Below are 15,105 nucleotides of genomic sequence, written 5' to 3'. Positions count from 1 at the left end.
TTTTTTTTTTTTTTCTTTTTTTTTTTTTTATTAATTTGAATATTTCTTATATACATTTCGAAAGTGTTATTCCTTTCGGTTTCCGGGCAAACATCCCCTCCCCTCCCCTTCCTTATGGGTGTTCCCCTCCCCACCCCCCCCCCCTTGCTGCCCCCCCCCCAACTGTCTAGTTCACTGGGGGTTCAGTCTTAGCAGGACCCAGGGCTTCCCCTTCCACTGGTGCTCTTACTAGGATATTCATTGCTACCTATGAGGTCAGAGTCCAGGGTCAGTCCGTGTATAGTCTTTAGGTAGTGGCTTAGTCCCTGGAAGCTCTGGTTGCTTGGCATTGTTGTACATATGGGGTCTCGAGCCCCTTCAAGCTCTTCCAGTTCTTTCTCTGATTCCTTCAACGGGGGTCCTATTCTCAGTTCAGTTTAACTTCTCTTTTAATCTCCCCTTTAACTTCTGGGTTATTTAGAGGTATACAGATATATATTGGGCTGGTGAGATGACATAATGGGTAAGGGCTTTGGCTGTCAAGACTGCTAACCCTGATCTCTGGGTCACATATGGTGGAAGAAGAGAATCTACTGACCTCCGCATTCATATGCGGACACAGTGCATTGTCCCCTTCACAAAAGAAAATGTAATGAAAAGTAAATGATTTTAGTTAATACATAACTAAATATATTTATATATTTGTATATTAATATTGTAAATCTTTTACATACTGAGGTAGAAAATTCTTTAGACTATTCTGCACATTTCAAAAGCAAGCACATTCTGCGATAATTTGGGGCAGTGCCCTACAGATAGCAAGTGACTCTTGCTGACAATCCAGATCTGAACAATATCTCTCAATCTTTTTCCTCTTGTCCCAACAATTACTAAGACAAGTGTTGAACTCTCTAAACATAATGTGTATCTGTCTATCTTTTCAGTACTATCAGGTCTATTAATATTTGCTTTAATTGTTAAGCTCTGGACTTTCAATATTAACTAACATAAAACAGATTTAAAAAAAAAAAAGGAAGTAGATCTGGGATAGTGGGGTGGCTCGGAGGTCACAGCCATTAACTGCCAAGGCTATTGGCCTGAGTTAAGTTCCTGGGCCCCACACAGTAAAAGGAGAAAATGACTCCTGGAAGCTGTCTTCTGACCACCACATGCACACTGTGGCGTGCATCCACCCAAGCCTATGGATCAAACTCAGGGCTCATGCATGCTGGATAAATGGTCTACCACTGAGCTGTACTCCTGCCCAGAAGCAGTTAAAACGCTTCAATTTCCCGCCATAATTTCATTCTCCTTTCATCTCAATTAACTCTTCTTTTAAGCTCTCTTGGCTCTGGAGTGAATTTATTGCTCACCTAGAACCTGATCTACTTTGAAGTTTCATCGTAAGTTGTTTTGGTTTTTGAAAGAGGGTCTCGCTGTTTAGGTCTGGCTAACGGGAACTCATGTGTACCAGGCTAGCCTTGGACTCTCAGACATCTGCCTTCTGAGTGCTGGGGTTAAAGCATGTGCCACCATGCCTGTGTCTGATTTTATACCACTGTTCCGTTGTTTTGTGTTTAATATCTCTGTTGATGATATAAAGGGATTGGCAAAACTCACCTTTAAAACAGGCCAGGAAGTAAATACTTTAGACTGCATGAACCACATATTCCCTGAAAATATGAATGACCCAGACATTTCTATTACAGTGCAAAAGCAGCTGTAGATGACAATTTGTAAGCAAATAAGCCTACACCATTACGAATGAAGGCAGGCTGTGGTTAGTATGTTATGTGTAGACAACTGAATAGCTATAGAGAAAGTACATTTTACAAAGGTACCTTGAATTCTGACTTTAGGATACGTTTTCTAATATTATTTTCGGTAAACTATTATTTTTATGAAGGCAAACAACTAATTTTATTCAACCTTTCTAATAACTGATTGTACTGTGTATTCTCATACTCTTACCAGCTACCAGCTAACTCCACAGTGACAGTGCTGGTGGCTTTGATAATAGGCTCTACTTCTCCACCCTCAAATATGATGTGATTTTCTAAAAAGCTTTGTCATCTCCACCCTTCAGCGATGATAGTTGGATTGCATAGCTTCTGCAATACCTTCAAATTCAGACTGTTTGATAGTGAAAACATTGTTCCTATCCTGGATCAGAGCTATAGACTAAGAGCTCTGAGCCATCCCCCCTCCCCACTGAGTCCACTGGTCGGTCCCTACAATTCTTCAGCTATTTAACTCTCAAGACAACACAGAAGACAACGTCTTCCCAGGGCTGAGAAAAAGCTAACTAGGAAATAGAACCTTCACTTTAGGTGTTTTACTTTGAGATTTTTCAATAAAATAAATCATTGAAATGGTCTTTGAGTCATATATGTAAACTCCCCTGGAAGCTGAATGCTCCAGAGAGACCAAGAATAAAAAGGTCCAAAGGGAAATAAATTAGTATAACCAGTCAGAGATAAAATATGTAAAAACACGACACACCTTAATGAAGAGCCATGCTCAACAAGACATGGGAATGGCTTCTTCACAAATCACAAGATCCTAATAAATTAAAATACTCCAGACAATGCAAAGGAAATATTTTTATTTAATAACAACACACAGGCCATTGTTCTATATTATACTTATTGTTTTATAGTAACAGAATGAAAATACAGTTATAGATACAAATGTTAGTGATCAATAATCAGAATATTATTGTTCAGCATAGACTATTATGAATATAAACAGTATAAATAGCTATAACCATCAACTTGAGTTAATGTCAAATATATGGCATATAATCATTTTTAAAGTGAGAATTATCAATTTGAATTTAAGCAATTCAAGTATTCATTTAACCAAAAATATAAGCCTCTTAAAAGTTTAGCATTTATAATTTTAGGAATTTTCAATATGATTCACAGCTCTGATCGCTACTGAATTCACTGTACAAATACACTTATCAATTTCTTTGTGGCTTATAATTAGGATTGTCTGATCATTGAAAACCTTCAACCAAAGAATCACTACAATTGTCTGAGGCAGAATCCTGATATGATAAATGCAACAATGTCCAGAATTTTCTTAACAAGCATATGGAAGTTTTCACTTTCACAACTATGAATTTGGTACTTCAAAATCTAGTTCAATGTCCAGCATCTAAATATTCTTATAGAGGAAAGAAATGACTTAATGGTCCTCCAGAAGGGGAAAAAAGCTTTTTTTTTTAGATCTTAGTTAAAAAGAAAAAAACTTGACACAACAGGTACCAAGAATGACTCAAACTTACAGAGCAATATCATTGTGTTAAATTAAATGTATGGGCTAGTTAAAGATTAGGAGGGAAGTGTCATATGATACTTGCTTCTGATAAAGCAGATGGGAGAGTACATTGACTCGGGATAGGATAGGAAAGAAGTGTAGTTGGGTCTGACAATCATTTCCACTGACTTTACGGATGGATGTGGATTTTAGTTTGGGATGTTCACCAGTGTGTTCAGGTAAGGAGGGACACCATTCACCTACAAGGGGCTTCCCAGGGCAGCAGACAAGGACCTGACTGCCGCTCCAGGAATGCAGCTCTTCCTTCCTTCCTTCGAAATCCCCAGGGCACTCTGGGACTGTGAAAGTATAAGACACAAAGCCCATTTTATATCAAAAGTCAGTCCATCCTAATTAGAGTCCCTTTGAGTGAGTTAGTCACCAGCTGGGAGTATAGACACAGATAAAAATGTCTGCTAACTGCCCACAAGAGGTCAGTCTGTGAGCCTACAGTTTATTGCCCCCATGTTCTCCCAGAGTCAGGCTTGTAAAGAGTTGGAAATTGTCTGAGGCTTTTGGCCACCTTTCCAAATAAAATCTTAATGAACACATTTAAGTCTTTTATTAAACTCTGTAATACCACAAACCAAACAGCCAAGCTGAGGTTGTTTCACGTAAGTTTAGTTTCAGTGGAAGGCATGGAGGGTATTTTGCTATTCCAGAAAGATCAACTGAAAAGGGTTCACTTGGAGCCCAGAGGTGCTGCCCTCAGGATTTTCAGAGGAAACCAGAAAGCAAATTGCTCGGCCAGCAGACAATTCGACACAGCCCAGCTCCAGGCTGCTTGGCAGTGTCAAGTGACAGGCATGGAAGTCTTCCTTAATTCAAAGACAGAAGATTCTGAAGAACTTCAAGCACAATCTCGTAACAGAACTGATACTGCTCCTGCATACACACACACAGACGATGACACTGGTAAGTAAACAGCTCCAGGGTCGCAAGACTTTTCAGTCACATAAGAAAATTCCCCTGAAACAACAAATGTTTATCTACAACTATGTAGGAACATCTTTATGCAAGTGGAACATCTTTATGCAAGTATGGACTTTAAATATGAGAAACATAAATAACCAAATGTCTTGGCCTAGGACTCCTAAACAGAGATTCTAAATGGAAGGAAAATGTCAGCGTCCATTTCCATGTATCTTCTCTAGCTAACCTAACTCTAATTTTAAAAGTCCCTCACATTAGTTTTAACATTTCAAATGTATACAACTGCTATATGTTTATATACCCAAACATATCTCTACTTACACAGAAATATTATACACAATTATACATATCAGTTCAGAGGCAACTGTTTTTATTGTAAATATTCTCTTTGTTTCTTCTGACAATTACAAACTAATCTATGATATCAAAATAACTTTTTATAACACGTATGCAGCATGGTGTTTGTCAGGGTCTGTGGGGAGCACTTGCCTTGGTTTGAATCATGCCGAAGCGCTGCTTTCTCATCTGGGTCACTATGTTCATAATGTTGAACTGAAATGAGACCAAGTAACTGCATTATCCAGACAGCAGGGAGCATAAACTCACAGATCAACATGGATGACTCTGTCTTCCTAGGGAAAAGAGGTAAGGGAACTAGAAAGGTCTCCTTACCAGTCACAATACATTTAAAGTGACTTGTTTAGCAGACTTTTGAAGGGGAAGAAGAAGCCATCATCTATGAGGAAGAGCACTCTCAGAGAGCTTACTCCCTTCCTGCTAACCAAAGGGAGAAATGAAAGCAGCATACAATTCTGGGCAAGCATAGAGACCCGCCTTCCCCACGTGAGCACGTATACTTCTTATATAGAGAGCCCTGTGAATTCAAATAGAAAAGTTTGACAACAGTCACCAACACTGTATGTGCACCTAACAGCTAGAGGTGGCTACAGACTACCAGTCACAAAAGTCTGCTGCTAGTTCATAATGACATGATGCAGAGAGGTGTTTCTCTCTGTGTGTCACGTGTGTGTGTGTGTGTGTGTGTGTGTGTGTGTGTGTGTGTGTGTGTGTTTCTGTACATAGAGAATGCAGAAGTCAATGTTAGGTCTCATTGCTCAGGAGTTGTTCACCTTCTTTTATGAGGCAGATTCCTTCTGGGACCTGGGTCTCATCAACTAGGCTAGATTGGCTCATCAGTGGTCTCTAGGGGTCCACCCCTTTCTGCCTCCCAAATGCTAGGATTACAAGTGAGTGATATTGTGTTCAACTGTGTATGTGAACCTCAAGATTGACCTCGGGTCCTCATTATTGCATGATAAGCATTGTTTTTCAGAGTTCTTTATGTGTTCCAGATGTATGGCATTTCTTGGATTCATAGTTTGAAAATATTTTCTCCTAATCTTTAGCCTGCCTTTCATCTTCTCCCTAGGGTCTTTTATAGAACAAATTATAAAGGAGTTAGTCCAGAATATAAAAGAGCCATGCGTATTGAGAAGAAAGCAATAGATCTATTTGCAGATGACAAAATCCTCTACAAAGAAGTGACAAGTAACTAAGCCTCACATAATCCTCAGAATAAATGAGTTTGACGAAGTCAAAGGACAGAAAACCAACATGCAAAAATCATTTGCATTTCTATGTCTTATTTTCACTGCAATAAATATGGGAAAACTGAAAGTTAAAATAGTAAATTTCCAATTTGGTCAAAGAAAATGAAATAGGATAAATTTAACAGAATACATAAAGAGTTTATATTCAGAAAAGTGTGGAATGTTTACAAAAGAATCTTTAAAAGACCTATTAAATGAAAAAATATATAATATATTCATGGATTTGCTGATTCAATACAGGAAAGATATTACAAAATTTATATAGATAAAGTAATTTTTAACACAATCCCAGAAGGGAAGCTATGATGACTAGTTTTATGTCACCTTGTCAGAGATTAGAGACATATTTGGAAAGAAGAAATCTTCACCTAGCAAACACCTCCATAACACTCACACAGGCATGTCTGCGGTGTACTTTCTTGACTGGTGATGGATGTGGGAGGGCCTAGCCCACTGTCAGTTGTGCTATCCCTGGGCAGGCTGGTCATGGGAAGTGACCCTATAATTAGCACTCCTCTTGCCTCTGGGTGTAGCCCTGACTTACACCAGTGACTTACTGTGTGTGACATGGAGCTGTGAGCTGAAATAACCCCTTCTGCCTCAAGCTGCTTTGGTCACAACGTTTTATCACAGGCACAAACTAATCACGAAATTTACATTGGAAAACACAGACTCTGGACTGGCTAAGACAATTCTGAAATGTAAGAATGGAGTGTAAGGAATCACTCTATCTAACATTAGAACTTTTACATAGTCACGGAGATCAAAGGTTGATACTGGCAGCAAATAAGACACACAGATCAGTGGAACAGAGTGCAGAACCAGAACGGCCCCATGGGAACGCTCTAAATAATCTTGATAAAGGCAGATCAGCAATGCTGTGTAGGAAGAACACCATTTTCAACAACAGTTCTGGAACAACTGGTTATCCAAGGTCAATAAGTAAATAAGAGAATAATTCTTAGTCAAAACCTCATGTTTTACCTACTCAACATAGAGCATGGACTTGAGTATAAAATATAGAACTTGAATTTCTCAGAATCTCAGTTTCTAGACTTGATATTTGAAACATGATGCACAAAAGGAAAACTAAGTAAAAGTCATTAAAATTAAAACCTCTATTTCTTTGGAAGCTTTAAAATTATAACAGTGCTAGTGAAATGATAGCAATCAATCTGCAGCCCTCAACCTTAATTTACTGATAGGAAAAGAAGCTTTGCTGGATTATCTTATCAGAACACACACAGTCTTCTGAGTGTGGGTGTACTAACCAACAACAACTACAACAACAGCAACAACTATCACATCTACAACAACAGCTACAACAATAACCACAGCAAGAACTGTAACAACAACTACTACAACTGTAACTTCAACAATAACACCTAAACAGTAGCCACAACAACAAGAACTACAACTACAAGGGCAACAGCAAGACAAGGGAAAAGACTGAGAAGAAATGAAAGTTAAAAAGGTCAAACAAATTGTACTGGAATTGGGTCTCCACATATAATTGTGTTTTATAACAATGATTGATTGTGATATATTAAAACTACACTTGTATTATTTACAAATGTGTGCTAGCTAACAAAACAAAGGAACCATTAACTTAATTGGCATCCATAATACGATAGCATTTTTACAAAACCAAAAGGATTACTTTAAAAAGTAGTAGATTAGAAAGCCAACAAAAGCAGATATTTAGCATTTCACATATTACTGTTCAATAAACTTCTTACAAAATAGTGTTTGAATTGCTAACAAGAAAACACATACACCATTGTTAAAAATGATCGAAACTGCTCTAATTTTCTTTCTTTGAAATTTTGGTAAATGGATGGTGAAAGAGTTATTTCTAATGAGCTCTAGGTTGGTACATGATACGACCAAGAAGTTTCACTGTGATCAACTGAGCTCGCATTGCTGACAAATGCACCTAGTTGTAAACTATAAAAATTCACACACACCACAGCATAAATGTGACTTGCAGCTTATATTTCATAGGATGAAATTTGGGCATTTAAGCTGCAGTGACATATACAAGATAAGTACTTTAAATTAGATGGTAAATCAGCACACTGCTTTATCAGGACTCCCCTCTTCTAACAAAGCAAGACGGCAAAGCCCAGTACCTTCCAGATGAGAGGAGGTTAATACTATTGTATAAAAGTTAAAGTATATATTTGCTGTCTGAGCACATTCCTTTGGAAGTTCATTGTGGCAGATTCTCCCTGACTCTCAGCTCACCGTGCCTGGATCCTTCAAGGAGAGTGCTAACACACCTGAGAGCACAGGTAAGATCACCTCTTCTGCTAAGAGGGACCTGCCTGGCACCCTCAAGAGACAGGAATTGAGAAGTCAGGGACAAGATCCTTCTGAATTCCATCTGAACCCAGAGCTAAACCATTGTCAAGCTCTCTGTAACCAAGTCCCTCCAGAAGAGGGCTTTTCTCCCAAGAGTGCTGACACACAGGATTACAGGAAGGTCAAGCCACTGACAGACACAGCAAGAACCACTAACAGCAGGGATAACCAGATGGTGAAAGGCAAGTTCAAGAACCTAAGCAACAGAAACCAAGGCCACTTGGCATCATCAGAACCCAGTTCTCCCACTATAGCAAGTCCTGGATACCCCAAGACACCAGAAAAGTACGATTCTGATTTAAAAATCACATCTCATGATGAAGTTAGAGTACTTTAAGAAGGACATAAATAACTCCCTTAAAGAAATACAGGAGAACACAGATAAACAAATAGAAGCCCTTAAAGAGGAGAAACAAAAATCCCTTAAAGATTTACAGGAAAACTCAACCAAACAGGTGAAGAAGGAATTGAACAAACCCATCCAGGATCTAAAAATGGAAATAGAAACAATAAAGAAACCACAAAAGGAGACAAGCCTGGAGATAGAAAACCTAGAAAAGAGATCAGGAGTCATAGATGCAAGCATCACCAACAAAATATAGGACATAGAAGAGAGAATCTCAGGGGTAGAAGATACCATAGAAAACACTGACACAATTGTCAAAGAAAATGCAAAATGCAAAAAGCTCCTAACCCAAAACATCCAGGAAATCCAGGACACAATAAGAAGACCAAACCTAACTTAATAGGTATAGAAGAGAGCAAAGATTCCCAACTTAAAGGGCCAGTAAATATCGTCAACAAAATTATAGAACACTTCCTTAACCTAAAGAAAGAAATGCTCATAAGCATACAAGAAGCCTACAGAATTCCAAAGATATTGGACCAGAAAAGAAATTTCTCCAACCACATAATAGTCAAAACACCAAATGTACAAAACAAAGAAAAAAAAATAAAAGCAGTAAGGGAAAAGGGTCAAGTAACATATAAAGGCAGACCTATCAGAATTACACCAGACTTCTCAACAAAGACAATGAAAGTTAGAAGATCCACAACAGATATCATACAGACCCTAAGAGAACATAAATGCTAGCCCAGGGTACTATATCCAGCAAAACTCTCAATTACCATAGATGGAGAAACCAAGATATTCCATGACAAAAACAAATTTACACAATATCTTTCTACAAATCCAGCCCTATGAAGGGTAATAGATGGAAAACTCCAACAAAAGGAGGGAAACTACACCCTAGAAAATGCAAGAAATTAATCTTCTTCCAACTAATTCAAAAGAAGATAGCCACACAAACATAATTCTACCTCTAACAACAAAAATAACAGGAAACAATAATCAGTATTCCTTATTATCTCTTAACATCAATGGACTCAATCCCCCAATAAAAAGATATAGACTAACAGACTTGATATGGAACGAGGACCCAGCATTTTGCCACATACAGGAAACACACCTCAGTGACAAAGGCAGAATAAAAGGGTGGAAAACAATTTTCCAAGCACATGGTCCCAAGAAACAAGCCGGAGAAGCCATTCTAATATTGAATAGAATCAACTGACTTCCAACCACAAGTTATCAAAAAAGATAAGGAAGGACACTTCATATTCATCAAAAGAAAAAGCCACCAAGATGAACTCTGAACTCTCCATCCTGAATATCTATGGTCCAAATGCAAGGGCACCTACATTCGTAAAGAAACGTACTAAAATTCAAAGTACACATTATTGTACCTCACACAATAATAGTGGGAGATTTCAACATCTCACTCTGATCAATTGACAGATTATGGAAACAGAAACTAAACAGAGATATAGAGAAACTAACAGAAGTTATGAAGCAAATGGATTTAACAGACATCTATAGCACATTTCATCCTAAAAACAATAAAATAGATCTTCTCAGCATCTCATGGTAACTTCTCCAAAACTGACCATATAATTGGTCACAAAACAGGCCTCAACAGATACAAGAAGATAAAATAATTGCATGCATTCTATCAGATCACCATGGACTAAGGCTGGTCTTCAATAACAACAAAAACGACAGAAAGCCCACATATACATGGAGTTGAACAAGCTCTATTCAATGATAACTTGGTCAAGGAAGAAATAAAGACAGAAATTAAAGACTTTTAGAATTTTATGATGATGAAGACACAACTTACCCAAACATATGCGGCACAATGAAAGCAGTGCTAAGAGTAAAACTCATAGATCTGAGTGCCTCCAAAAAGAAATTGGAGAAAGTATACACTAACATCTTGATAGCACACCTGAATGTTCTAGAACAAAAAGAAGCAAATACACCCAAGAGGAGTAGATAGAAGGAAATAAATCAAACTCAGAGCTGAAATCAACAAAGTAGAAACCAAAACAACTATACAAAGAATCAACGAAATCAGGAGATGATACTTTGAGAAAATCAACAAGATAGATAAACCCTTAGCCAGACTAAACAGAGGACACAGAGACAATATCCAAATTAACAAACTCAGAAATGAAAAGGGAGGCATAACAACAGAATCTGAGGAAATCCAAAAAATCATCAGATCCTACTACAAAAGCCTATACTCAACAAAAATGGAAAATCTTGATGAAAGGGATAATTTTCTAGACACATACCAAGTAGCAAAGTTAAATCAGTATCAGATAAACCATCTAAACAGTCCCATAACCCCTAAATAAATAGAGGCAGTTATTAAAGTCTCCCAATGAAGAAAAGCCCAGGACCAGATGGGTTTAGTGCATAATTCTATCAGACCTTCAAAGACCTAATACCAATATTGTCCAAACTATTCCACAAAATAGAAACAGAAGGAACATTACCCAATTACTGCAATAAAGCCACAATTACACTTATACCACACTTATACCTAAACCACAGAAAGACCCAACAAAGAAAGAGAACTTCAGACCAATTTCCCTTATGAATATCAATGCAAAAATACTCAATAAAATTCTTGCAAACCAAATCCAAGAACACATTAAAACAATCATTCACCATGATTAAGTAGGCTTCATCCCAGGCATGCAGGGATGGTTCAATATATGGAAATCCATCAACATATTTCACTATCTAAACAAACTCAAAGGAAGAAAACCACATGATTATCTCATTAGATTCAGAGAAAGCATTTGACAAAATTCAACACCCCTTCATGATAAAAATCTTGAAGAGATCAGGAATTCAAGGTCCATATCTAAACATAGTAAAAGCAATATACAGCAAACCAGTAGCCAACATCAAACTAAATGGAGAGAAACTTGAAGCAATCCCATTAAAATCAGGGACTAGACAAGGCTGCCAGGTCTCTCCCTACTCATTCAATATAGTACTCGAAGTCCTAGCCAGAGCAATCAGACAACAAAAGGAGGTCAAAGGGATACAAGTTGGAAAGGAAGAAGTCAAAACATCACTATTTGCAGATGATATGATAGTATACTTAAGTGACTCCAAAAATACCACCAGAGAACTACTAAGCCTGATAAACAACTTCAGCAATGTGGCTGGGTATAAAATTAACTCAAACAAATCAGTAGCCTTCCTCTACTCAAAGGATTAACAGACTGAGAAAGAAATTTGGGGAATGACACCCTTCACAATAGTCACAAATAACATAAAATACATTGGTGTGACTCAAACCAAGCAAGTGAATGTTCTGTATGACAAGATCTTCAAGTGTCTGAAGAAAGAAATTGAAGGTCTTAGAAGATGGAAAGACCTCCATGGATTGGCTCATGGATTGGCACAATTAATATAGTAAAAATGGCCATTTTGCCAAAAGCAATCCGTGGATTCAATGTAATTTCATCAAAATTCTAACTCAATTCTTCATAGAGTTAGAAAGAGGAATTTGAAAATTCATTTGAAATAACAAAACACCCAGGTTAGCGAAAACTATTCTCAACATTAAAAGAAATCACCATCCCTAACCTCAAGTGGTATTACAGAGCAATAGTGATAAAAACTGCATGGTATAGAGACACATAGGGAGATCAATGGAATAAAATTGAAGTCCCAGAAATGAACCAACACACCTATGGTCACTTGATTTTTAACAAAGGGGCTAAAACCATCCAGTTAAGAAAAATAGCATTTTCAACAAATGGTGCTGGTTTAGCTAGAAATCAGCATGTAGAAGAATGCAAATTGACCCATTCTTATCGCCCTCTACAAAACTCAAGTCCAAGTGGATAAAGGACCTCCACATAAAACCAGATGCACTCAAACTAGTAGAAGAGAAAGTGGGGAACAGCCTGGAACACATGGGCACTGGGAAAAATTTCCTGAACAGAACACCAATGGCTTATGCGCTAAGATCAAGAATCGACAAATGGGACCTCATAAAACTGCAAAGCTTCTGTAAGGCAAAGGACAATGTCATTAGGACAAAATGGTAACCAACAGATTGGAAAAAGATCTTTACCAATCCTACATCCCATAGAGGACTAATATCCAATATATTCAAAGAACTCAAGAAACTGGACTCCAGAGAATCAAATAATCCTATTTAAAAAATGGGCTACAGAACTAAACAAAGAATTCTCAACTGAGGAATACTGAATGGCCAAGAAGCACCTAAAGAAATGTTCAACATTCTTAGTCATCAGGAAAATGCAAATCAAAACAACCCCGAGATTCCACCTCACACCAGTAAGAATGGCTAAGATAAAAAACTCAGGTGACAGCAGATGCTGGTGAGGATGTGGAGAAAGAGGAATACTCCTCTATCATTAGTGGGATTGTAAGCTGGCACAACCGCTCTGGTAACCATTCTTAAGGTTCCTCAGAAAATCGGACATAGTACTACTACCCGAGGACCCAGCCATACCACTCTTGATCTACTCAAAAGATGCCCCAACATATAACAAAGACACATGTTCCACTACGTTCATAGCAGCCTTATTTATAATAACCAGAAGCTGGAAAGAACCCAGATGCCCTTCAGCAGAGGAATGTATATAGAAAATGTGGTGCATTTACACAATGGACCACTACTCAGCTATTGAAAACAATGACTACACAAAATTCTTGGGCAAATGGTTAAACTAGAAAATATCATCCTGAGTGAGGTAACCCAATCACAAAAGAACACACAAGGTATGCACTCACTGATAAGTGGATTAGCCCAAAAGCTAGGAATACCCAAGATACAATTCACAGACCACATGAAGTTTAAGGAGAAAGAAGACCAAAGTGTGAATGCTTCAGTTCTTAGAAGGTGGAAAAAAATACTCACAGGAGGAAATATGGAGACAAATTATGGATCAGAATAAAGGAAAGGCCATCCAGAGACCGCCCCTCCTGGGGATCTCTCCCATATGCAGCCATCAAAGACAGACGATATTCCTGGCGCCAAGAAGTGCATGCTGACAGGAGTTTGATACAGCTGTCTCCTGAGAGGCTCTGACAAATAGAGGCAGATGCTTGCAGCCAACCGTTGGACAGAGAACGGGATCCCCAATGGAGGAGTTAGAGAAAGGACTGAAGGAGCTGAAGGGGTTTGCAAACCCATAAGAACAACAATTCAACCAACCAGACCCCCCAGAGCTCCTAGGGAGTAAACCACCATCCCAAGAATAAACAGGGATGGACCTATGGCTCCAGCCGCATATGTAGCAGAGGATAGCCTTGTTGGGCATCAATTGGAAGAGAGGCCCTTGGTCCGGCCAAGGCTCAATGCCCCAGTGTAGGGGAATGTGAGGGTGGGGAGGTGGTAGGGGAATTTGGTATAGAGGCAGAGGGAGATAGCAGGTTTCTGGAGAGGAAACCCAGAAAGGGGATAACATTTGAAATGCAAATAAAAAATATCCAATAATTTTTTTAAATTTTTTTTTCAAAAAGTTAAAGTATATAAAGGAAACCTTTTTCTCCTCACTACATCAAGACTCCCTTCATTCCATTAGCTGCTGGTAAACAGTTACTCTATGTGGATGATAGAAGAAAAACAAGTTTTGCTGAGAATATCTGATGTTTCTTCATGACAAAAACTAGTTTGCTTTCAAATATTATAAGAGGTTTTAATGAAACTTGTTTAAAAATTAGAGTCTAAATATCAATAAAAAGACAAGTGGTTGTGTATTCTCCTGTTGCTACATCTGTAGGGAACAGAGGAAGAGACCCTGAGCAGTTGACACAGACATGGGAAAGTCAAGGTCCCAGAGGCCTTTCCACAGAATGAACTCCCTATGACAACACACAGGCTGTGCTCAATGAAGTTTCCCAGGCAAGTAGGACACAGCATCAGTAGGAACTTTACTGATAGTCAGGTTGTATGGAAAGTCAGAAAACAATGGCTATGTTTCTTATTTGTAGCCACGGTGTTCCATCAAACAAACATCATTTTTTCATTGCTTTATCAAAGCTTGCACGTGCTAGGCAAGCACCCACCACTGAGCTATACCCTCAACTCAAAGTACCTCTGAGAAAGAAAACTGCCAATAAACTGTACAAGATCAGCAATAGGCACATTTCAAGTGGCAGAAGCTATTCTGTGGGGGTGCAGCACCGCTTTCACTTGACAGAAAATAACACACAGCCTTTCCAGATGCCATGGCTGCCACAGCTATCTGAGCAAGGATAAGCGTGCAAACATTTGGCATTTTAGGACATGTGTCTTTTCTGTTTTTTGACCAGCCAGTTTACATGTACTCTTCATAATTGTATCCGGAGTTTGTTTTAGAAAACCACACCATTCTCGTCCCCAGTCTCTGCTTGTGGTAGTCATGAGTGGTCTAAATAGGCCAGGGCCAGCCTTCAGTGTTCAGAGTCTATCGCACAGTTGGAAGTGAAATGCTAGGAGACGTGGGCCCATGCTTTTGAAGAGAGATTCATCTTTCTCTAAAGACTGTTTTTCTAGCTCCTCCTTGATGTCGTCCT

General features: G+C 38.5%; 1 protein-coding gene across 1 annotated transcript in view; it reads right to left on the bottom strand.

Moving 5' to 3' along the window:
- Window positions 1-2,567: 2,567 nt before the first annotated feature.
- Window positions 2,568-15,105, bottom strand: part of Ptpn20 (protein tyrosine phosphatase non-receptor type 20) — a 63,503-nt gene continuing 50,965 nt past the window's right edge. The window contains exons 10-11 of the mRNA XM_032918961.1: window positions 4,726-4,788; window positions 2,568-4,188 (exon numbers count right to left, since the gene is read on the bottom strand). Of these exons, the coding sequence (XP_032774852.1) occupies window positions 4,123-4,188; window positions 4,726-4,788 (129 nt within the window). The 3' untranslated portion in view covers window positions 2,568-4,122. The remainder of the gene's footprint in view (window positions 4,189-4,725; window positions 4,789-15,105) is intronic.

This window comes from Rattus rattus, chromosome 13, assembly GCF_011064425.1.
Source record: "Rattus rattus isolate New Zealand chromosome 13, Rrattus_CSIRO_v1, whole genome shotgun sequence".
In the NCBI taxonomy this organism is placed as follows: Eukaryota; Metazoa; Chordata; class Mammalia; order Rodentia; family Muridae; genus Rattus; species Rattus rattus.
The sequence above is the reverse complement of the archived record's forward strand: the minus strand, read 5'-3'. Positions and strand labels throughout refer to the sequence as shown.